The sequence below is a fragment of the Myotis daubentonii genome, chromosome 3 (genome assembly GCF_963259705.1).
Source record: "Myotis daubentonii chromosome 3, mMyoDau2.1, whole genome shotgun sequence".
Taxonomy (NCBI): Eukaryota; Metazoa; Chordata; class Mammalia; order Chiroptera; family Vespertilionidae; genus Myotis; species Myotis daubentonii.
In genome coordinates this window covers 192,158,896-192,182,537 of record NC_081842.1, presented here as the reverse complement: position 1 = coordinate 192,182,537, position 23,642 = coordinate 192,158,896, and the positions used below count along the sequence as shown (strand labels likewise).

The window sequence follows — 23,642 nt, the reverse complement described above, 5'->3', positions numbered from 1 at the left end:
TGTACAACTTGTGATAAATAATATGAAGGTGTAGACGGCTGAGCCAAGTAAGAAAAAAACGGAAGACCCAATTTAGACCGGGGGCAGGGGATCTGAGAATTCTATCAAAAGCCACACACAGTGTTTTTGTTTCCTGGGATGCGAGCTGCTAACCCCCCGGAGCCCCGCGCGGGTGCAGCCGCCGCGGCGGGGAGCTCTCGGCGCCCGGTCCCGGCTCCGGAGGGCCCGCCGGCCGGGTGCTGCATCGCTGGGGCGAGGAGAGGGTCATCGCTGAACGTGGCGAGGTTTCCCTGTCTGTTCCGGCCGCTCTCTGCCCGATCCCCCGCTCGGCGGACAGTCTCCTGCCTCTACCACCGACGCCTGCTTCGGAGTTTTCTTTCTTCCCGCGCCCGCCAGCCTTGAACTTCACGGGGGCGGCTCCTCGGACGCCTCGCGGCCCGACCATCTGCCTTTGGCCACACGGCGCCCCCCTCCCCGGCCGGGCGGCGGCTGGGTTGTGGTGCGAACGGTCGAGGGTGCCCGGCGCTCCCCGCCCCTCGGTGGCCGTCCGCCCCACGCGAGCGCTCGGCGCGCTCCGGGCCGTCTGCGCCTGGCGCGCGCCGTCGCCCGCGCTCGCTCCCGCCCCTCCTCGCGCCCGCGGCGGCCGGACAGCGCGCGCCGCTGCCCGAGGCTTCAGGCCGCCCCCGTCGGCCCTCGCGGCGGCGCGCCCCGGCCCGGCCCGGCCCCGGCAGCCCACTCGGGCCGGCCGGCCCGCGGGTTCGCTCGCCCCGCCCTCCCCCCCGGCCCGGCGTCGCAGCTGGGCGCTTGCGCGGGGCGCGTGGCCGTGGCCGGGGTCTCCGCCGCAGTCGGTGCCGCCGCGGCCGCCTCAGTCAGTCAGTCAGTCCCCAGCAATGGCGGAAGGAGGGGAGCGAGAGGAGCTGCTCTCGCCGCCGCCCGTCTCTCCGGCCAAGCGCCTGTGCTCCTGGCCCAGCCCTCGGGCTCACCACCCTCGCGGGTCGCCCGGGACGGCCGGTGGCGGGGCGGGGGGCGGCGGCGGCGGCGGCCTGCCCCCCGGGGCCCGCCCCCACCTGCAGCCCGAGTCCTTGCTGGACTGCGCCGCCAAGACGGTGGCGGAAAAGTGGGCGTACGAGCGGGTGGAGGAGCGCTTCGAGCGGATCCCGGAGCCCGTGCAGCGCCGCATCGTCTACTGGTCCTTCCCGCGGAACGAGCGGGAGATCTGCATGTACTCCAGCTTCCAGCACCGCGGCGGCCCCGGCGCCGGCGCGGCGGGCGGCGGCGCCGCGGGGGCTTCGCCGGCTGAGGAGGGGCCGCCGCCACCCCCCGGGGCCGCCGCTCCGGCCGGCTCCGCCCCCGGGGCCGCCGCGGCCGGCGCGTCCCCCGGACTCGGCTCTGCGGCCGGAGCCGCCGGCGAGGGGCTGCCGTTCCGCCGGGGCATCCGGCTGCTGGACAGCGGCTCGGTGGAGAACGTGCTGCAAGTCGGTAGGTGCTCGCCGGGATGGTGTCTGGTCCCGGCCTCTTCCTCCGCAGGTGCCTTCTCCTCGCCCGAGCCCCGGCCCGGGCCCGCGGCTTTCGCCCAACTTCTGCTCCCTCCCCGCCCGGGAACGGACGACCCGCATCCAAACTTTTCTCGGCTTTTCGGTCAGGTCCGCCGCTGCGCTCGCCTCGCACCGGCCCGCCATCCCGGTTTCGTTTCCTTTGAAGAGCGAATAGGTCTCTTTTACTCTTCCATTCTACACCCACACCAAAGGCAGAAAAGACGGGAGGAATGCCTTTTGGGATGTAATAATTTCTGGAATGCGTTCTTTTCTAATTTAAGCTTAGCGAGGAGGGAATTGTTAGTGAATCTGGAGCAAGTGATCGTAATAGGGACTGTTTGAGGGACAGGCTGTCAGAGGCAGGTCTGCAGGCTTAGCAGATTGAAGCTGGGTATAATTAACTTTAACATTCGGGGGGGAGGGGAATCAACAAAATACAGCGCATTTCAGGCAATTTCAATGTTCTTGCTTTAATATTTTTTCCTCCTGGACCAAATACCTGGGAGTCGAGGCTGCGGACTTAACAATAAGCGAAGATGGAACTGTGACAGCTTCGCTTCTCTGCACCCCCCACCCAAGGAGAAAAGCGCTGCACCATCCGGAGTGGGGGCGGGGTCCGTCTCCCTTGTCACATTGGGGTGAATCAAAAGCTGGTCACGTTGGGTTTTGCAGATGCGTCTCATTTAACAAGTCTTCCTATTTGCTTTTTGTTTGTGGGAAAATGAAAAATGATTTTTTTGTTGTTGTTGTCTTTTTTACTCCTTCGGCGCTTCTAGTCAGTTTGTTAATCTTATTAAATATAAAAATACAGTAGTTCTGATTTCTGGAATGGTTAGGAAGAAAGGGGGAAAATGACATTGTTTAACATTGACTTGCTATGTGGAAAATTAAAGCACTGATTTTTTTTCTATTTGGATTATTAAAGCATTCTGGAAGTGCGCATTATCTTAATGCATTTTATTGTACGATATATGCTCATATTGAAAAAATATTGATTTTTGAAAAGAGTTGGAGAGAGGTTGTTTTTATTTTTATTTTTATTTTTTTAAATATATCTTATTGATTTTTCACAGAGAGGAAGGGAGAGGGATAGAGAGTTGGAAACATCGATGAGAGAGAAACATTGATCAGCTGACTCCTGCACACCCCCTACTAGGGATGTGCCTGCAACCAAGGTACATGCCCTTAGTCGGAATCGAACCTGTGACCTTTCAGTCCGCAGGCCGAGGCAATATCCACTGAGCCAAACCGATTAGGGCGAGAGGTTGTTTTTAGAATTAAGCACAGGAACACATATAAACTCCAAACATCTAGATCTCTTCTGCACAGGTAAAATTAACATATTTGATTTTTCTCTTTTTTTTTGAAGAGTAGTACATTGTGGTGTTTCATATAAAGTAATCTATTTCTGGTTATTGAGAATCACTGAATCCTGTGTTTCTTTTTAAAACAACAGTATTCCACAATTTGTTTTGCAAATGTGAAATGTAAATTTATCTAAATTTATCCTGTGTCTGAATACAGTGACAGTGGATTGAGGAAGTTTTATTTGAAAAAGACTAGTCCTTTGTATATTTGTGTGTATTTCTTCTTCTTTTTTTTCTTTCTTTTTTATTTTGTGTGTATTTTTGAAAGAATGAATTGAGTAATCAGATAATTAAGATGTATAGCTTTAACACTGAAATACTGAAACATGAAAATGAATATAGGCATTTCTCTATTAGTCTGTAAACTTTCTTCTTAGATCAGTTAACTTTTAAGATTCTTGTTTACAATATTTTAAATTGAAATGTGTCAATTTAAGTGGTCATTTTATAGTAAGAGATGGATTTGAAAGAATTTTCCAACTTGAGGGGACAAATGAGGTAGAGGAAAAGTTTTAAAGAGGTATATTTTGAAAGTGACTATAATGTTAAGTTCTAAATGAAATCAGATTTTGTGGATAATCCAGGTCATGTTTAAATCAGATATTTTTCTTTTATAATATGTTAGCATGCTTATTAGGGGTAATGAGGTTTTGTATGAGAGTTTTGGGGACCAGAGAAAAGACACATAAGATTTTGGATTTCATAGACGAAGGCAGGTAGGAGAATGAATTAATCACTTTTAGGTATGTAATGCTATTTGAAAACCCTGAGCTATGTAATCTTTATTCTTCTGACCTTAATTTATGCTAATGAATGTGGAAGAAAGGATATGCCATTCTGTATCCTTATGAGTTCTGTATCAGGTATGAACCATCTTTTAATATGTAAAATTAGGGACTCATCCCTCATCTTTTAAATTTAAAATGTATGTGACTTAATCTAGAAGATAGATTTTATAAAAGTACTAGAGGCCTGGTGCATGAAATTCATGCATGGATGTAGTCCCTAGGCCTGGCCGGTGATCAAAGCGTGAGCATCTGGTGTGGAAGAGCAGGTCCCAGCTGACCTCTGGGCCCTGGGCCGCATCTGGGCCCCTGGACCCCTGCATGCCCCCTCTGCCTGAGTCACGGTTCCCGAGTTCCCACGTGGAGAGGTGGTGAGTGCCGTCGGATGCCGCGGGCCGGGACTTAGCGTGGGCCTCTGGGCCACCCACTGGTGCTACATGGAAGCTGAGTGGATAGCACCCTCTCTCCCGGCTAGCCTCGCAGACCAGCTCCTCCACAAACCCATAAGGAGCCCGACTGCCCCTGCAGTCCCGGCTGCAGCCCGGCTCACTCAGAAGAGGCTGTGCAGGTGCTGGGTGGGCTCCTCATGGGTGCCCGGCACCTGAGCCCGGGGCTTCGGTGGCATGCAAGCCCTGGCGTCTCGGGGGAGGGTAGCAGGGGAAATGAGAGGGAGCTTGGCAGACACCCCACATTCTCACTAAACCTCCATCCCCGTCACCCCTGCCCCCAGATAGTGGGTGAGAGGTTGCAGCCCCTCGCTCCTGAGCTGCGGGAGGTTGGTCGCTGCCACCCACCCCCAGTTCCTGTCCCAGCCTGGGGCCCAGCCCCAATCTAGCGATCAGGGTGTGTCGGCCTGCTGGTTGCTGTCTGCGGGGGAAATGGGTCGGGGCTGGCCACCCCCTCCCCCTCTGGCTCCCACAGTGCCTGGGAGCCAGGTAGCGGCCCCGCCCCCCACTGCCACTGCTGGTCACCGTCTGCAGGGCTATCGGGCCCCACTCGCACTGCTACCTGCTGCCAGTGCTGCATCACCGACGCCCGCCATGTTTTGTGCTGCCCCCTGGTGGTCAGTGCATGTCATAGTGAGCAGTTGAACTCCCAGTCTAGGGGACAATTTGCATATTAGGCTTTTATTATACAGGACTAGAGGCCTGGTGCACAAAAATTTGTGCACTTCAGGGGGAGGGGCCCCCTCAACCCAGCCTGTGCCCTCTTGCAGTCTGGGACCCCTCGGGAGATAACGCCCTGCTGGCTTAGGCCTGCTGCCGGGTGGCAGAGGGCAGACCCAATCCCTAGGTGCAGCCTCTGATCGGGCTCAGAGCAGGGCCGATTGAGGAGTTGGGGCGCCGCCACCTGTCATGCACAGAGCAGGGCAATCGGGAGGTTGTGATTCCACCCTCAGTCACGCTCAGGATAGGGCCGATTGGGGGGCTGGGGCACCATCCCCTGTCACACTCAAGGCAGGGTCGATGGGGAGGTTGTGGCGCGACCCCGTCATGCACAGAGCAGGGCCAATCAGGGGGTTGGGGCATTTCCCCCTGTCACTCACAGAGCAGGGCCCATCAGGGGGGTTGGGGCTCTGTACCCTGTCATGCACAGAGCAGGGCTAATCAGGGGGTTGGGGCGCCGCCCCCTGTCACGCACAGAGCAGGGCCCATCAGGGGATTGGGGCGCCGCCCTCTATCACCCACAGAGCAGGGCTGATCAGGGGGTTGGGGTGCTGCCACTCTCACACTCAGGGCAGGGCCGATGGGGAGGTTATGGCTCTACCCCGTCACACACAGAGCAGGGCCCGTGGGGGGGGGCGGTTGGGGCGCTGCACCCTGTCACACACAGAGCAGGGCCGATCAGGGGGTTGGGGCGCCGCACCCTGTCACACACAGAGCCGCAGGGCGATCACGGGGTTTGGGCGCTGCCCCCTGTCATGCTGATCCCGGTGCCGGGAGGCCTCGCGGCTCCGCTGATCCCGGTGCTGGGAGGCATATTACCCTTTTACTATATACAATAGAGGCCTGGTGCATGGGTGGGTTCCGGCTGGTTTGCCCTGAAGGGTGTCCTGGATCAGGGTGGGGGTCCCCACTGGGGTGCCTGGCCAGCCTGGGTGAGGGGATGATGGCTGTTTGCAGCTGGTCACACATCCTTCAGGGTGGGAGTCCCCACTGGGGTGCCTGGCCAGCCTGGGTGAGGAGCTGAGGGCTGTTTACAGGCTGGGGGTGACTGAAGCTCCCAACCACTCCTTTTTTCTATTTTTTTTTTTTTTTTTTTTTTTTTATTCTGGGCCAGCTTTAGCTTTGAGGCTTGGCTCCGGCTCTTAGGCCTTCGCTGCTAAAAGTAGGTTTCTGGCCTTTGCTTACAATGTTGCGATCCTGCTGGCTGAAGCCTGGCAGGTTTCTGGGGTTTTGTTTAGCTTCTATGTTTGTTACATAGTTGCTTGCAGCTCAGAGGCCTGCAGTGGCAGGCGGGGAACATTGGAGTCCTCCGTCACTGAAGCAAGCAAGCCTCATGTTAGTTTCAAGCTGCCTGGCTGCCAGCCGCCATCTTGGCTGACAGTTAATTTGCATATTGCCCTGATTAGCCAATGGGAAGGGTAGCGGTCGTACGCCAATTACCATGTTTCTCTTTTATTAGATAGGTTGGATAGGATTGCCAAAAGATGAGTGAGAAAGTAATTTAGAAAGCAGAATAGTTACCATGTTCTCCAGTTTATAACTTCACTTCAGACTCAATTTAATTACTAATGAGTGGTGCTAATTAAAAATTCTACATATTTCCTTACTATTTCCAAGCCATAGTTATAACCTCATAATTGGGAAGTTAGTGAAGACTGATGCTTTAGGAAGGAAGGGGAGAAAGGGTATTTCTATAACAACATTTTTTAAAAGAAAAGATTCCTAAAGGGATTTAAATAAAGAAAACAGGAAGACCTTACAATAAAAACAAATAAGTAAATCTTAAAAATAAAAAAAAATGGCAAACACAAAACAAAAATTTTGAAGGAAAATGAATTAGACAATAAAAACTTTTTCAAAAAGGAGGTATATTAAATTCAGTAACTTGTCATTACTTAAAAAATAAATTTTTTTTTTTCAGATTGGAAGGGAGAGGGAGAGAGATTGAAACATCAATGATGAGAGAGAATCATTGATCCGCTGCCTCCTGCACGCCTCCTGCTGGAGATCGAGCCCACAACCCAGGCATGTGACCTTGACCGGAATTGAACCCAGGACGCTTCAGCCAGGAGGCCATGCTGTATCAACTGAGCCAAACTGGCTAAGGCACTTGTGATTATTTTTCACATGGAATGTGGTAATGGGAATCATGGACTGATTGAAAAGCAAGTACTCTGTAGAAAACATCAGATTTTTTTTTTTTTTTTTTTTTTTTTTTTTTTTTTTTTTTTTTTTGGTTTTCTACTTTAATTTTTATTTTTTTATTGCTTAAAGTATTACAAAGGGTATTACATATGTATCCATTTTATCCCCCCGCCCTAGACAGTCCCCTAGCCTCCCCTATCACCCAGTGTCTTATGTCCATTGGTTATGCTTATATGCATGCATACAAGTCCTTTAGTTGATCTCTTACCCCACTACCTCCTGCCCCCCAACCCTCCCCGGCCTTCCCGCTGCAGTTTGACAATCTGTTTGAGGCAGCTCTGCCTCTGTATCTATTATTGTTCAAAAGTTTATAATGGTCTCTATTGTCCATGAATGAGTGAGATCATGTGGTATTTTTCCTTTATTGACTGGCTTATTTCACTTAGCATAATGCTCTCCAGTTCCATCCATGACGTTGCAAATGGTAAGAGTTCCTTCCTTTTTACAGCAGCATAGTATTCCATCGTGTAGATGTACCACAGTTTTCTAATCCATTCATCTACTGATGGGCACTTAGGCTAAAACATCAGATTTTTGAATCAGAATGAAAACTTTCCCAGCTTGATGTAAACAAATGAGAGAACTATATAGGTTGTTAAGCTCAAAGGATACATTTCTTTTACATAACAGTGTTGAATCAGAGGTATTATTCCTTTTGTTTTGTTTTTATTGTTCCTTTTTAAAGGGTACAGTTGTAAATTAGTCTTTTCATAGACATCTGTAATTTTGAAGCTGTGCGAATAGACTTAGAGCAGTGGTTCTCAACCTTCTGGCCCTTTAAATACAGTTCCTCATGTTGTGACCCAACCATAAAATTATTTTCGTTGCTACTTCATAACTGTAATGGTGCTACTGTTATGAATCGTAACGTAAATATCTGATATGCAGGATGGTCTTAGGCGACCCCTGTGAAAGGGTTGTTCGACCGCCAAAGGGGTCGCGACCCACAAGTTGAGAACCGCTGACTTAGAGTCTGATGATCTCTTAGTATTATGAAGGTAATAAAGTTCAGATGCTCTAAGCATCTGCATTTTTAAACTGTTTAAGAAGCCCATGGAAATAGCAATAGTATAAACATTGGGAAATATTAATTCAGAAGTCTGAAGATGGTACAAGAATAGGAAAACTATAATTTACTAATAATTTTAAAATGTGGACCCTTTTCCTGTCCATCATATTTTAAATTAATTTCCCTTTGTTTGCTAAAACTTAAAGGAGGTTTGTGTCTTTTTCAAAGAAATATATACATTTTTCCTATTCATTCATGATTTTATTGGGAAGCCTGAAGAATTAATACATTCAGGAAAAGCCAGCCTGTTTTTAGTTTGCTTAGATCTATCAACACCTGACAAACTGACATGACTGACAAGCTTCATCAACATACACTGATGTAGCAATATAAAATCCTTCTCCATGTTATGGTTTCCTGTGGTTAAAAAGTAATGTTGTTAATCTTTACTCTCACTCAATATTATATTACTGGAGGCCCTGTACCCTCTTACAATCGGGACCCCTTAGGGGATGTTGTACTGCCAGTTTCCGCCTAATCCCTGCAGGCCAGGCCGAGTGACCCCACTGGTACACAAATCCATGCACCAGGCCTCTAGTATGCATATAAGATCTTTGGTTAATCTCTTCCTGCCTTCCCCCCTCTCCCCTTCCCTCTGAGATTCATCAGTCTGTTCCATGTTTCCATGCCTGTATGTTAAGCATCTGCCCTCTGGTGGTCAGTGCATGTAATAGAGAATGGTCGAATGGTTGCTTAGGCTTTTATATGTATACTAGAGGCCCAGTGCACGAATTCGTGCATGGGTGGGGTTCCTTGGGGTGGCCTTTGGGATTCGGGCCCCAGCTTGTGCCCCCAGCCTCACAGCCCTGCAGCCCCACCTGGCACCCTGCTGTAGCCTGGCACCACCCCCTTACCTGCTCCACCATCCTGCCTGCAGGGCAATTGATTGGGGCTGGGCCACTGCCACTGGTCTCCATCTGAGGGGCGATTGGTCAGGGCCAGGCCCACCACCCGGCTACCTCAGCACCTGGGAGCCGGGCAGCGGCCCCATCCCTCACTGCCGCCGCTGGTCGCCATCTGCAGGGTGATCAGTGGGGCGATCGGGCCCCCGCTCGTACCCGCCTTGGCCTGGTGCCGCCCACTCACCTGCTCCACTATCCCGCTGTGGTCCTGCTCTCCTTGGGGCCCATCGGGGCCGGCAGCGCTTCCACTACCACCCGCTGCCAGTGCCATGTCACTGACGCCCGCCATGTTCCACGCCGCCCCCAGGTGGTCAGCGCACATCATAGCGAGTGGTTGAACTCCTGGTCGGACAATTTGCATATTAGGCTTTTATTATATAGGATAGATTGTAATCTGTATTATATATATTTGCATATATCTACCGTATATATTATCACTAATATAATATCCTATATGAGAAAACCCTAGTATGCAAATCAACCAAACAGCAGAACGACCGGTCGCTATGATGCTCACTGACCACCAGGGGCAAATGCTCAAGCAGGAGCTGCCCCCTGGTGGTCAGTGTGCTCCCCCAGGGGGAGCGCTGTGCAGCCAGAAGCCGGGCTCACGGCTGGCGAGCATAGCAGCAGTGGTTGGAGCCTCTCCCGCCTCCGCTGCAGGTGGGCAGTAAGGAGCAAGGGGTCCCGAACTGTGAGAGCCCCGGACTGTGAGAGGGATGTCTGACTGCCAGCTTAGGCCCGATCCCCCCTGAGATCGGGCCTAAGCTGGCAGTCAGACATCCCCGAGTGGTCCCAGACTGCAAGAGGGTGCAGGTTGGGCTGAGGGATTCCCCCCCCACCCCCGCCCATGCATGAATTTCGTGCACCAGCCCTCTAGTAGTATAATATAATCAGTCACATACATGCAGGGACTGTGCAGCAGGTAGCCTCAGATCCTTACTATGTCTGTTTCCTCAACTATAAATGGACAGAATGATGGTACCAATGGTAATTTTGAGGATAAATGTAATGTATTTAGGACAGTGCTTAGCACTTATTAGGTACTATGTAAATATTTTCTATTATTATACCAAAATGGTTGAGTGTATTATGTATTTGTTACCTTCTTCAACCTTCTTTGCAACTTCTGTGTTATGAAGGTAATAGAGTTTCAATCTGACTTGTACTCTCATTGGCTATGTTAAAATTGATCTTGTAAAGGTCACCAGTGACCTAATAATTGCCAAACACAGTATCCTTTTTCTAGTCCTCATCCTTCATAACCTCTGTATAGAACTTTCTGTTGTCTACTGCACTTTCCTCTTGAAATACTTCCTAGATATTTGATTTACTTCACAATTTTGGTTTTCTTCCTACCTTTCTTCTATCTTCTCTTACCCACAAAAGTAAGATGTACCTTCTTGCCCAAGCTTTCTAAGTTAGCAACCTCATTTATTTCTATAGCTTCAATTACTTTATGTTCAATTTATGAACATAAAGCAGCATCATATAATGTAGTGGTTTAAATTTTGTTTAAAGCAATTCTGTTCATTTTCAAATGAAATCCTAAATGGTATTCCAGTTTTTCAGTAGAAAAATTTCAGCTGTTTTGGGTGTTGGAGTGGGGTTTAGGACTCTATCAGCTTGGCCATCATTTTCCCTTTGAATCCCCGAAACACTTCCAAATAATCTTATATTGGAATTTGGGGTCAGGAGATCTGCTTTAATTTCTCATCTGTAAAAGTGTCAGGATTTTTGTGAGATTCTAAATAAATTTATATATGTGAAGACACTTATAAATGTTACTGTGCAAATAATATGACTGTTAAGTCTGCATCGTTTCTCCTACTGGAATGCAAGATCAGCATGTATATTTGCCTGCTAGATATTTCTAAATGAATATCTTATTAGCTACTCAAAACAACATGTCTGATAAGGGATTGATGTCCAGAATATATAAAGAACTCTTAAACAACAAAAAACTATGTGATTAAAAATGCCCCCCCCCCACAATGGGCAAAGGATTTAAATAAATACTTCTACAAAGAAGATAAGCAAATGGATAATAAGCAAATGCAAAGATGCCTAACATCAATCATAATTAGGGAAATGCAACTCAAAACCACAATGGGATACCACTTCATATCCATTAATTAAGATGACTATTATAAAAAATACAAAATAACAACTGTTAGTGAGGATATGGAGAAATTGTAATCCTTGTGCATCACTAGTAGCTATATAAAATGGTGCTGCTGCTGTGGAAAATGGTATGGCAGTTCCTCAAAAAATTAAACATAAAATTGACATATGATCCAGCAATTTCATTTCTCATTATATAACTAAAACAGTTGAAAGTAGGAACTCTAACAGATATTTGTACTCCCATGTTGATAGCAGCTTTAGTCATAACAGCCAGAACAACCTAGGTATCCATTACAGATAAGTGAAATTTGGTATATATATATATATATATATATATATATATATATATATATATATATATATATATACATACATACATACATACACACACACACACACACAATGGAATATTATTCAACCTGAAAAAGGAAGGAAATCCTGATACATGCTACAACATGGATGAACCTTGAAGACTTTATGTTAAGTGAAGTAAGCCAGACACAAAAAGGCAAATATTATATTACTAGGGGCCCAGTGCACGAATTTGTGCACCTTGAAAGGAACTGTGGGCTGTGAGACTATGATGGGCACAGAGGCAGGTCTCGGCCCATCCTCCATGACTCTGCCCAACCCCTCCTGCTGTGGCCCTGGTCTCCTGTCTGCCAGCAGCCCTGCTCCTGCTGCCATGGCTCCCATGTGCTGCCGGCGCCGGTCCCACTCGCACCCGCTGACAGTGTGGAGCGATTAAGGCCGGCACAAGCAGTGGGTGTGAGCAGGGCTAGTGCTGTCAGTGGGTGGGAGCAGTGGCTGCTGCTCTGATCACCCCTTATGAGCAGGGGGAGGTGGAGAAGCCCAAAGGGGTAATCGGGGCCGGTGCTGGGCGCCGGCAGCGGGTGCAAGTGGGGCCAGTGCCAGCAGCAGGTGTGAGCACTGGGCGGGACCGTGGCGCATGGGAGCAAAAAATTTACAGTAACCACCAGAGGCTCACCCTGATGACAGTGACCAGCGCCCCACCTTGGTCTGGCACCCCCATTCACCTGCTCCACCATCCTGCTGCGGCCAATGCCCACCATGTTCCGTGCTCTGCCTCCTGCTGCTTATGCCCGCCATGTTCCACGCGCTCCCCTGGTGGTCAGCACCTGTCATAGCTACTGGTTGTTCGGTTGTTCTGCTATTCGGTCTATTTGCATATTAGGAATATATATATATATTAGAGGCCCGGTGCACAAAAATTTGTGCACTCGGTGAGGAGGGGGGTCCCTCAGCCCGGCCTGTGCCCTCTCGCAGTCTGGGACCCGTCGGGAGATAACGCCCAGCTGGCTTAGGCCTGCTCCCGGGTGGCAGAGGGCAGGCCCAATCCCTAGGTGCAGCCCCTGGTTGGGCTCAGAGCAGGGCTGATTGGGGAGTGGGGGCGCCGCCCCCTGTCATGCACAGAGCAGGGTAGATCGGGAGGTTGCGATGCCACCCTCAGTCATGCTCGGTGTAGGGCCGATTGGGGGGTTGGGGCACCACCCCCTATCACACTAAAGGCAGGGTCGATGGGGAGGTTGCAGCGCCACCCCCTGTCACACAGAGCAGGACCAATCAGGGCCTTGGGGCGCTGCCCCCTGTCACTCACAGAGCAGGGCCTATCAGGGGGGTTGGGGCTCCGTACCCTGTTACACTCAAGGCAGGTTCGATGGGGAGGTTGCGACGCCACCCCCTGTCACGCACAGAGCAGGGTCGATCAGGGGATTGGGGAGCTCCCCCTGTCACACTCAGGGCAGGGCTGATGGGGAGGTTATGGCTCTACCCCATCACACACAGAGCAGGGCCTGTGGTGGGCGGTTGGGGCGTTGCCCTCTATCACCCACAGAGCAGGGCCGATCAGGGGGTTGGGGCGCCGCACCCTGTCACACTCAGGGCAGGGCCGATGGGGAGGTTATGGCTCTACCCCATCATACACAGAGCAGGGCCTGGGGCGGGTGGTTGGGGCGCCACACCCTGTCACACACAGAGCAGGGCCGATCAGGGGGTTGGGGCACTGCAGCCTGTCACACACAGAACCGCAGGGCGATCAGGGGGTTGGGGAGCTCCCCCCTATCAGGCACAGAGCAGGGCTGATCAGGGGGTTGGGCGCCTTCCCCTGTCACGAACAGAGCAGGGCGGATAGGGAGGTTGTGGCCCCGCCCACTGTCACACACAGAGCCGCAGGGCAATCAGGGGGTTTGGGCGCTGCCCCCTGTCACACTGATTCTGGTGCCGGGAGGCCTCTCAGCTCCGCTGATCCCGGTGCTGGGAGGCATATTACCCTTTTACTATATACAATAGAGGCCTGGTGCACGGGTGGGGGCTGGCTGGTTTGCCCTGAAGGGTGTCCTGGATCAGGGTGGGGGTTCCCACTGGGGTGCCTGGCCAGCCTGGGTGAGGGGATGATGGCTGTTTGCAGCTGGTCACACACCCTTCAGGGTGGGGGTCCCCACTTGGGTGCCTGGCCAGTCTGGGTGAGGGGCTGAGGGCTGTTTTTAGGCTGGCGGGTGACTGAAGCTCCCAACTGCTCCTTTTTTTCTTCTTCTTTTTTTAATTCTGGGCCAGCTTTAGCTCTGAGGCTTGGCTCCAGCTCTTAGGCCTCAGCTGCTGAAAGCAGGTATCTGGTTTGTTTGGGTTCTATAATTGAAACACTGTTTCAACACCAGCTCCGAGATCCCCACTGGCTGAAAGCAGGTTTCTGGAGTTTTGTTTAGCTTCTATATTTGTAACAGTGTTTCAAACTGCAAGCTCAGAGGCCGGCAGCGGCAGGTGGGGAACATTGGAGTCCTCCGTCACTGAAGCAAGCAAGCCTCATGTTCACTTCAAGCTGCCTGGCTGCCGGCTGCCATCTTGGCTGGCAGTTAATTTGCATATTGCCCTGATTAGCCAATGGGAAGGGTAGCGGACGTACGGCTAATTACCATGTTTCTCTTTTATTAGATAGGATATTCTATTTATATGCGCTAACTAGAATAGGCCAATTCATAGAGAAAGTAAAATAGAAGGTACATGCCCTTTACCGGAATCGAACCGGGACCCTTAAGTCCACAGGCTTATGCTCTGTCCACTGAGTCAAACCGGTATTTTTGACAATGTCTCCAGGTTTTAATGTTTGGGAACTACTGCCCATAGCACTTAAGTACAAGTGATTTACATAGAATGTGCTTGGTAAATGTTGGTTGGGTTGCTTTATTGATTATTTATATTAGTTTGTTCCAAACCAGAATTGGAACTTGTGGGTCAAATTGAATTAAATGGAAAGACTGGATTCAGGAAAGAGTTACATGAAAAACTCATTATGCTCAGCAATCCTACAATTTGTTGATAATGGAAAAAATCTCTAATATCTATCTGTCTTTTTAAAAATGCTAGTTTTTGCCCTAGCTGTTTTGGCTCAGTGAATAGAGCATCAGCCTGTGGACCAAAGGGTCTGGATTCAATTCTGGTCAAGGGCACATGCCAGGTTGCAGGAGGCAGCCTATCAATGATTCTGTCATCATTGATGTTTCAATCTCTCTCCCTCTCCATTTCTCTCTGAAATCAATAAAAATATATTTTTAAAAATGTTAGTTCTTAATATAGTTTATTCAGAGTAATTCTCTACATTTTAATAGGTACATAGTTTTTGAAAAAGCATTGGAAAACCCTGAAAGAATTTACATCTCTGAAGAGAAAGGGGAAATATGTGATGACCAAGAGGAAATTTAGTTTAATCTGTATTGTTTGAATTGTTTTATGGTGAGAACCATATTTATTTATCTACACCAATAGAAGAGAAACATGCAAATTGGTGTCACTCCGCGACACCCACCAGCCAATCAGGATGAGTATGCAAATTAACCCAACAAAGATGGCAGTTAATTTGCATATGCAGGCACGGAGCGAAGACTGAAGATGACTGTAGATGACTGAAGACTGAAGAGGTTTGACTTCTCTGCTGCAGCCGGAGCAGAGAAGCCAAGCCTCGCTGCTGTGGCCGGAGCGGAGAAGCCAAGCCTCGCTGCGGCAGGACCAAAGGCCTGGGTCCCGGGTGCCAGAGGAAAACTGGTGCCAGCAGCTAGGGGAAGGAAGGCCTATTGCGCGAATCTTCGTGCAATGGGCCTCTATTTTCTGTATAATAATGTAATTAAAATAAGTTAAAGACAATATGATTTATTCATCTGCATTTTTTGGTCAGTATCTTTTTAAAATTTTAATTTATTGATTTTAGAGAGGCAGGGAGGGGGAGAGAAAGAGAAAGTGACAATTTGTTGTTCTACCCATTTATGCGTTCATTGGTTGATATTTTTTTAAATATGTTTTATTGATTTTAGAGAAAGAGTAAGGGAGAGGGAGAGAGAGAGATAGAAACATCAACATTGATCGGCTGCCTCTTGAATACTCCCTACTGAGGATCAAGCTCGCCAACCCAGGCATGTGCCCTGCTGGGAATCGAACCAGTGACCTAGTGGTGCATGGGTCGATGCTCAACCACTGAGCAACACTGGCTGGGCCATTGGTTGATTCTTGTATGTGCCCTGACCAGGGATTGAACCCACAACCTTGGTATATTGGGATGATGTTGTAACCAACTGAGCTACTTGGTCAGGACTTGGTCAGCATCTTTTGCCTTTTAAGTTAACATGGGTTAGAGAGATGTCATCTAACCTTTATAAACCTGATTTAGGTTAAGGGTTCTTAACCTGGCATCAGTAAATGGCTTTCAAGGATCCATGAACTCCTGAAATTATTTTCAGAATTTACAAAAACATTTGGACATTTTTGAGAGAAGACAGTCCATACTGTCATTTGATACTCAAGGGGATCCATGACTCAAATAAGTTCAGGAACCACTAATTTATGCAAAATAATCTCCTTTATTTGATTAAAAATCTACAATTTCTATTGCCTTTGAACCTTGTTATATATAATATTGGTGAATTTGATCATTAACCTTTCTTATTCTACCCATTTTCAGGTTATGGAGAGAATAGTTACTTTACTTTCTTAAAGGTTAACAGATCTACTATATGCTACTTCTGCTAGTTAAATATTTTAGGTTTGGCATCTCTGATATATTTATATATATCATCCTGTCTGCTATTTATCTAAATGCTGCTGTATGAATTGCTTTTTGTTTGTTTGTTTCAATGGAAGGATGGCTTGACATTATTGTGCCATAGACAGCTGAGTTTTAATGATTTGTCCTAGCCAAAATAAAAGAATATCCTAAGCGGTTACTGAACAGAGTAGCTACTTTTTTTTATTGCATTTTCCTATGGAACCGGGTTTTTTAGGTTATGTTCCCTGGGAAATAGACTCTAAGATGGAGATTTGCTTGCAGAAGGTTTATTGAGGAGCAACACTTGGAGTGAGGGAAGCAAGATTGGGAGGGCAGAGAGACTGAACTGATGCAGCAGAGACTTTAGTCACCCCGTTTTGGAACTCTGGAGCTAGGATGACACTTCAGAGTTGTCTGGAATTATATGTGGGCTGACTTGAGGGGGAGGTGGCATACCCTTGGGTGAGGCAGTTTCTGTCTGTGTTAGAGATGGAGATGAACTCACATTTCCCCTTCCCAGCTGCAGAAGGTGCTTTCAGCAGACAGCTTCCAGCTGTTAGCTGGTTCAGCATTTGCCTCAGCTACAGAGAGCTGCTTCACCTGTCACAATTTTATAGGGGCAGCTTGCAAATGACTGAGCAAGGTGGGGGTATAAAGGTTCAACTATTTCAGTCTAACATGGAATAGTAGGCGATACTTGCTTCAGAGAGCTATACCTGGTTGTCAGGTCTGTATTGCAGTTTGACTTTTTTCCTCTTCTCAGTTCTGCTTCTGCTGCCTTCCCTTCACAGGTGTTGATTTCTAAATAAGTATCTTGCATCCCAAAGTCCATCTCAGAGTCTGCTTTCAGAAAACTCAATCCATGATACTTTCATTGAGGGCAGTTTATAGAGGAAGACAGTAGTGAGCTAGCTCTCCTGGCAGAGGAATGAATGTCTTGATCCTTAAGGGAGTATCTGGTCACTGCACTCATTGTGCCACTTGGATTCATTTCTTCTTCTTTTTTATGGAAGTTTTTAAAAATATATATTTTTATTGATTTTGGAGAAGAAGGGAGAGAGAGATACAAACATAAATGATGAGAGAGAATCATTATTGACTGGCTGCCTCCTGCACGCCCCCTGCTGGGGATTGAACCTGAAATCCGGGCATGTGCCTTGACCAGAATTGAACCTCAACTGAGCCACAGTCACCGGGCTTGGATCATTTCATACAGTAAATTCATTCCAGTAAATTCAGTAAGATCAGTGGGCAAATTACAACTGATACTCTCCTAATCTTCATTCTAGATTCTTGGCCAGAATCTCTGCTTGTCTAGGTGGCTTGCGAGATGGGGTTATGAGCCTCGTTACTGTGCCCTTTTTATGCTTTGGCCACTGTACTTGTTCATTTACTGTCAACATTGAGCAGGGGAGTACCAAGTCATGCCCCAGTGATAACCTGGGTGCTAAATGTCACCTACTTCCTAATGTTACTTTTCTTTTTGTGGGTGAATCTACTTTTATTTCATAAACACTATATATTGCTAAGTTAGCACATTATGCAACATTAAAATAACATCTATTATGTAGACTTTAAAGATCAAATAAAACATTGTTGAATCTGCTTTATTAATGTTTATTTGATACATTATCAGAGTGCTAATTGCAGAGGTTTGTAGATTTCCACCTCTTGTATTGCCTCTTGCAATTATTATTAATATATCATCAGGATAATTAGCAACGAAAGAAGTCAATCAAAATCTTATGTTTTTATTTCTAGTACTTTAGTGTAGTTTTATTTAGAACTTTATTTAGTAGTGAGTTTCCTAGTACCTGTTCTCCATTACCTATCCACTTAGAGATTAGAATAGAAAAATGAAGGCTTTGATTTTAACTTACTGCAGTTATACAATCATGTGATAAATACATCATTTAGCAAACCATCACGACAACATTGCTGGGAGGTTTTAGTAAGGAAGCTATCTTCCCTCTGCTTTGAGCCCAAGGTTGGCTGATAAAGCCTGAAGAAACTTAGTATTTTGGAACTGAGGGCTCTCCCAGAAGGCTTTCTTTCTTTCTTTTTTTCTTCTTAACACTTTATTAAGATATAATTAATATACCAGATCACTAGCCCATTTAAAGTATACCATTAAATGGTTTTTAGTATATTTACAGATATGGGCAGCTATCACCATAGTCAATTTTAGAACATTTTCATCATCTCAAAAGACATGCTGTGCCCTTTAATATCACTCCCCAATCCTCCCATTGCCTTTAGCCCTTAAACAAGCACTAATTTCTGCCTCTGTGCCTATTCTGGACATTTTATATAAATGGAGTCATATAATATGTAGTTGATTGAAGCTGGCTTTTTTCATTTAGCATAATGTTTTCAAGGTTCATCCATATTGTAGCATGTATCATTTCTGAATTCGTTTTTATGGCTCAATAATATTCCATTATATGGCTATATTACATTTTGTTCATTCATTAGTTGTTGGGCTTTTGAATTGTTTCTTTTTGGTTATGATTAATGTTACCATGAATATTTACATACAAGCTTTTGTGTGGACATAGTTTTTTATTTATTTTGGGAATAGAATTGTTGGCTCATGTGATAACTCTATGTTTAACTTTTTGAGGAACTGCCAAACTTTTTTTTAAAAATATATTTTTATTGATTTTAGAGAGGAAGGGAGAGGGAGAGAGAGATAGAAACATCAGTGATTAGAGAGAATCATTGAATGGCTGCCTCCTACATGCCCCTGTGTGGTGATCAAACCGCAACTGGGCATGTGCCTTGACTGGGAATTGAACCGTGACTTCCTGGTTCATAGGTCAAGCTCAACCACTGAGACACGCCAGCCTGGCGAACTGCCAAACTATTTTCCAAAGTAGCTGCACCATTTTAAAAACCAACCAGTGATATATGAGAGTTTCAATTTCTCTTCATTTTGTCAACACTTGTTGCTATCAATCTTTTTCATTATTACCATCAGTGAGGGCAAAGTGGTATTTCATTGGAGGTGGTTTTGATTTCTAGTTCCTTGATGACTAATGATGTTGATCCTTTTTTCATATGCTAAGTGTTCATTTGCAAATGTTCTTTGGAGAAATGACTGTTCAGATACTTTGCCCATTTTTATTTTTTAAAAATATTTTAAAATTGATTTCAGAGAGAGAAACATCAATGAGAGAGAAACATCATCCATCAGCTGCCTCCTGCATCCCTCCCTACTGGGGATCAAGCCTGTAACCCAGGCATATGCCCTGACTGGGAATAGACCAGCAACCTCCTGGTGCATGGGATGACGCTCAACCAACTGAGCTGAGCCTCACCAGCTCAGTATCCGTGGCCCATTTTTACTTTGGGTTGTTTTTTTATTGTTCAGTTGTAAGAGTTCTTTATTTGAGATACTAGTCCCTTATCTCATACTAGAGGCCCAGTGTGCGAAATCACGTGAGATCCAGACCCACTGCACCATGAGACCCATCAATGCACCTCCTGGTGACTGGTCGTTTGGTCGTTATGGCGTTACGGTCACTGGCTTTTTATAATATAGACTAGAGGCCTGGTGCACAAAAATTTGTGCATCGGGGGGGAGGGGCGTCCCTCAGCCCGGCCTGTGCCCTCTCGCAGTCTGGGACCCCTTGGGAGATAACGCCCTGCTGGCTTAGGCCTGCTCCCGGGTGGCAGAGGGCAGGCCCAATCCCTAGGTGCAGCCCCTGGTTGGGCTCAGAGCAGGGCTGATTGGGGAGTGGGGGCGCCGCCCCCTGTCATGCACAGAGCAGGGCAGATTGGGAGGTTGCGATGCCACCCTGTCACGCTCAGGGTAGGGCCAATTGGGGGGTTGGGGCACCGCACCCTGTCACACTCAAGGCAGGGTCGATGGGGAAGTTGCGGCGCTACCCCCTGTCACTCACAGAGTAGGGCCGATAGGGGAGTTGGGGCACCGCCCCCGTCACACACAGAGCAAGGCCGATCATGGGGTTGGGGTGCCGCCACTCTGACACTCAGGGTAGGGCCGATGGGGAGGTTATGGCTCTACCCCGTCACACACAGAGTAGGGCCCATGGCGGGGGGGTTGGGGCTCTGCTCCCTGCCACACACAGAGCAAGGCTGATTGGTGGGTTGGGGAGCTCCCCACTATCAGGCACAGAGCAGGGCTGATCAGGGGGTTGGGGCGCCTTCCCCTGTCACGAATAGAGCAGGGCAGATAGGGAGGTTGTGGCCCCGCCCCCTGTCACACACAGAGCCGCAGGGCGATCAGGGGGTTTGGGCGCTGCCCCCTGTCATGCTGATCCCAGTGCCGGGAGGCATATTACCCTTTTACTATATACAATAGAGGCCTGGTGCACGGGTGGGGGCTGGCTGGTTTGCCCTGAAGGGTGTCCTGGATCAGGGTGGGGGTTCCCACTGGGGTGCCTGGCCAGCCTGGGTGAGGGGCTGAGGGCTATTTTCAGGCTGGCGGGTGACAGAAGCTCCCAACTGCTCCTTTTTTTCTTCTTTTTTTTTATTCTGGGCCAGCTTTAGCTCTGGCTCCAACTCTGAGGCCTCAGCTGCTGAAAGCAGGTATCTGGTTTGTTTGGGTTCTATAATCAAAACACTGTATCAACTCCAACTCTGAGATCCCGGCTGGCTGAAAGCAGGTTTCTGGGGTTTTGTTTAGCTTCTATATTTGTAACAATGTTTCAAACTGCAAGTTCAGAGGCCGGCAAGGCAGGCGGGGAACGTTGGTTTCCTCCGTGAAGCAAGCAAGCCTCATGTTAGCTTCAAGCTGCCTGGCTGCCAGCTGCCATCTTGGCTGGCAGTTAATTTGCATATCTCCCTGATTAGCCAATGGGAAGGGTAGCGGACGTACGCTAATTACCATGTTTCTCTTTTATCAGATAGGACATGATTTGCAGACATATTATCCCACTTTATTGATAGTATCCTTTGAAGAATAAAAATTTTTAATTTGAGGTCTAGTTTATCTGCTTTTTCTTTTATTGCTTTAAAAATTTTTTAAATCGATTTTTAGAGAGAGAGGAAGAGAGGGAAACATAGACCAGGGATCAAACCTGCAGCCTGGGTATGTTCCCTTACTGGGAATCAACCTGCAACCTTTTGGTGCATGGGACAGTGCTAAACCTATGGAGCCACACTGGCCACATCGATGTTTCTCTCTCTCTCTTAATCTCTCTCTCTTCCCCTCTCTCTAAAAATCAATGAAAATGCCCTTGGGTGAGGAGTAAAAAGAAAAGAAAGTGACATTTAAGCTGAGATCTGAAGATTGCAAAATGATATAATTTGTCAGTATTTTCCAATCATCTTTATAAATGAATTGTAATCATATCTCAATTATCTTTCCAAATTGGAAAATGTGAAGTTCAGACTTGTCACAGAAACTTAAAAAAAACTTGAGTGACATTTTAACAACAGTAATAAGTAACTAATATTTACTGATTACCTGCTATATGCTAAGAGTATTCTGTGCTAAGGGCTTTATAAGTTTATTTTATTTTCATTTCAATTATATAACATGGATAATATTACCCCCATTTTACAAGTAAAAGAAATAAGATTTAGAATGGTTAAGTAACTTTACTAGTAAATTAAGGGGACAGAATTTGGGTCTGGAATGTGAAATTTTTATAGCAACAAATAAAGGAACAGGAAACAATAAAGCAAGTTCTTTACAAGTGATACACTTGTAGTAATTACTATAACTTACATCAACTTATTTATAGAAAGTATTAATATAACTTGTACTTAAAAGTATTATTAATATGTCAAAGGTATTCCCTAAAAATGCTTTTGGATTCAACTTATTTTTCTTTTTTAATATATTTTTTTTATTGATTTCAGAGAGGAAGGGAGAGGGATAGAGAGATAGAAACGTCAATGATGAGAATCATTGATTGGCTGTCTCCTGCACGCCCCCTCGTGGGGCGGGGTGGGGGGTATGTGGGGGGAGAGTACGTGTTGAGCCTGCAACCCAGGCATGTGCCCTTGGCCGGAATTGAACCTGGGACCCTTTAGTATACAAGCCGACACTCTATCAACTGAGCCAAACTGCTAGGGCTGAACTTATTTATTTATTTATTTTTTCCAGAAAGGAAGGGAGAGGGAGAGAGAGAGAGATAGAAACATCAATGATGAGAGAGAATCACCGACTGGCTGCCTCCCGCACATTCCCCACTTGGGACTGAGCCTGCAACCCAGACATGTGCCCCTGACCGGAACAGAACCCAGGACCCTTCAGCCCACAGGCCGACGACCCTCTATCCACTGAGCCAAACCGGGTAGGGCTGAACCTATTTTTTAATGTGAATTTCTATAAGGGACAAAATAGAACTAACTTTGATAGATACAGAATTCAGTACAGTTGTTATTTGCAAAAGCATGTCATTTAAATTTTTCTTGTGCGATAGCAGATGACTGTTAACACAATTTGAAATTTTCACCTTTTTTCAATTTCACCCCCATGTGAATTTCATTTGATTGACTACTTTTGGATTCAGCTTTATTTTGAATATGTTACAGAACTAGAATAAAGTAAAGATATTATTCTCTTCCCAGGAGCCCTTATTCTTTATAGTCTCCACTATTGCAGTGGTTTTACCATTGAAATTTTTGTACAGTTTTGCAGTATAAAAATTGCAGTTCGGCTGTTTAAGGCAGCTACTGCCATATTATCATAAAATGGATAGAGAAGAGTGGAACTAACACTTATTGAAAACATTTTACATGCCAAATATGTCAAAATCCATTGTCTAAATCATCACAACAACCCTATAAATGTGTTATTCCTATTTTACTGAAGGGAAGAAATGTCTCAAAAGTTAAATACCTCACTCAAATTCCCATAGCTAGTTATAGGTGGAGCCAGGATTTAAATCCAAGTGTATTTGGTTTTATTTATTTATTTATTTTTTATCTTTATTGTTCAGATTATTACATTTGTTCCTCTTTTTCCCCCCCATAACTCCCTTCCTCCCAGTTCCCGCCCCACCCTCCGCCCTCACTCCCCACCCACTGTCCTCATCCATAGGTGCACAATTTTTGTCCAGTCTCTTCCTGCATCTCCCACACTCCTTTCCCCCTCAAGAATAGTCAGTCCATTCCCTTTCTATGCCCCTGATTCTATTATGATCACCAGATTATTTATTCACTTAATTCTTAGATTCACTTGTTGATAGATGCATGTTTGTTGTTCATAATTTGTATCTTTACCTTTTTCTTCTTCTTCCTCTTCTTAAAGGATACCTTTCAGCATTTCATATAATACTGTTTTGGTGGTGATGAACTCCTTTAGCTTTTCCTTAACTTCTTAAAGGATACCTTTCAGCATTTCATAGAATACTGTTTTGGTGGTGTTGGACTCCTTTAGCTCTTTATCTGACCTTCAGTTCTGAATGATAGCTTTGCTGGATACAGTAATCTTGGTTGTAGGTTCTTGGTATTCATCA

General features: G+C 46.8%; 1 protein-coding gene across 3 annotated transcripts in view; it reads left to right on the top strand.

The window, feature by feature from the left end:
- The first annotated feature begins 328 nt into the window (after window positions 1-328).
- ZSWIM5 (zinc finger SWIM-type containing 5) overlaps window positions 329-23,642 on the top strand; it is a 109,057-nt gene continuing 85,743 nt past the window's right edge. For all 3 annotated transcript variants that reach the window (XM_059689921.1, XM_059689920.1, XM_059689919.1), the window contains exon 1: window positions 329-1,479. In XM_059689921.1, coding sequence (XP_059545904.1) covers window positions 891-1,479 — 589 coding nt within the window. In that variant the 5' untranslated portion in view covers window positions 329-890. The remainder of the gene's footprint in view (window positions 1,480-23,642) is intronic.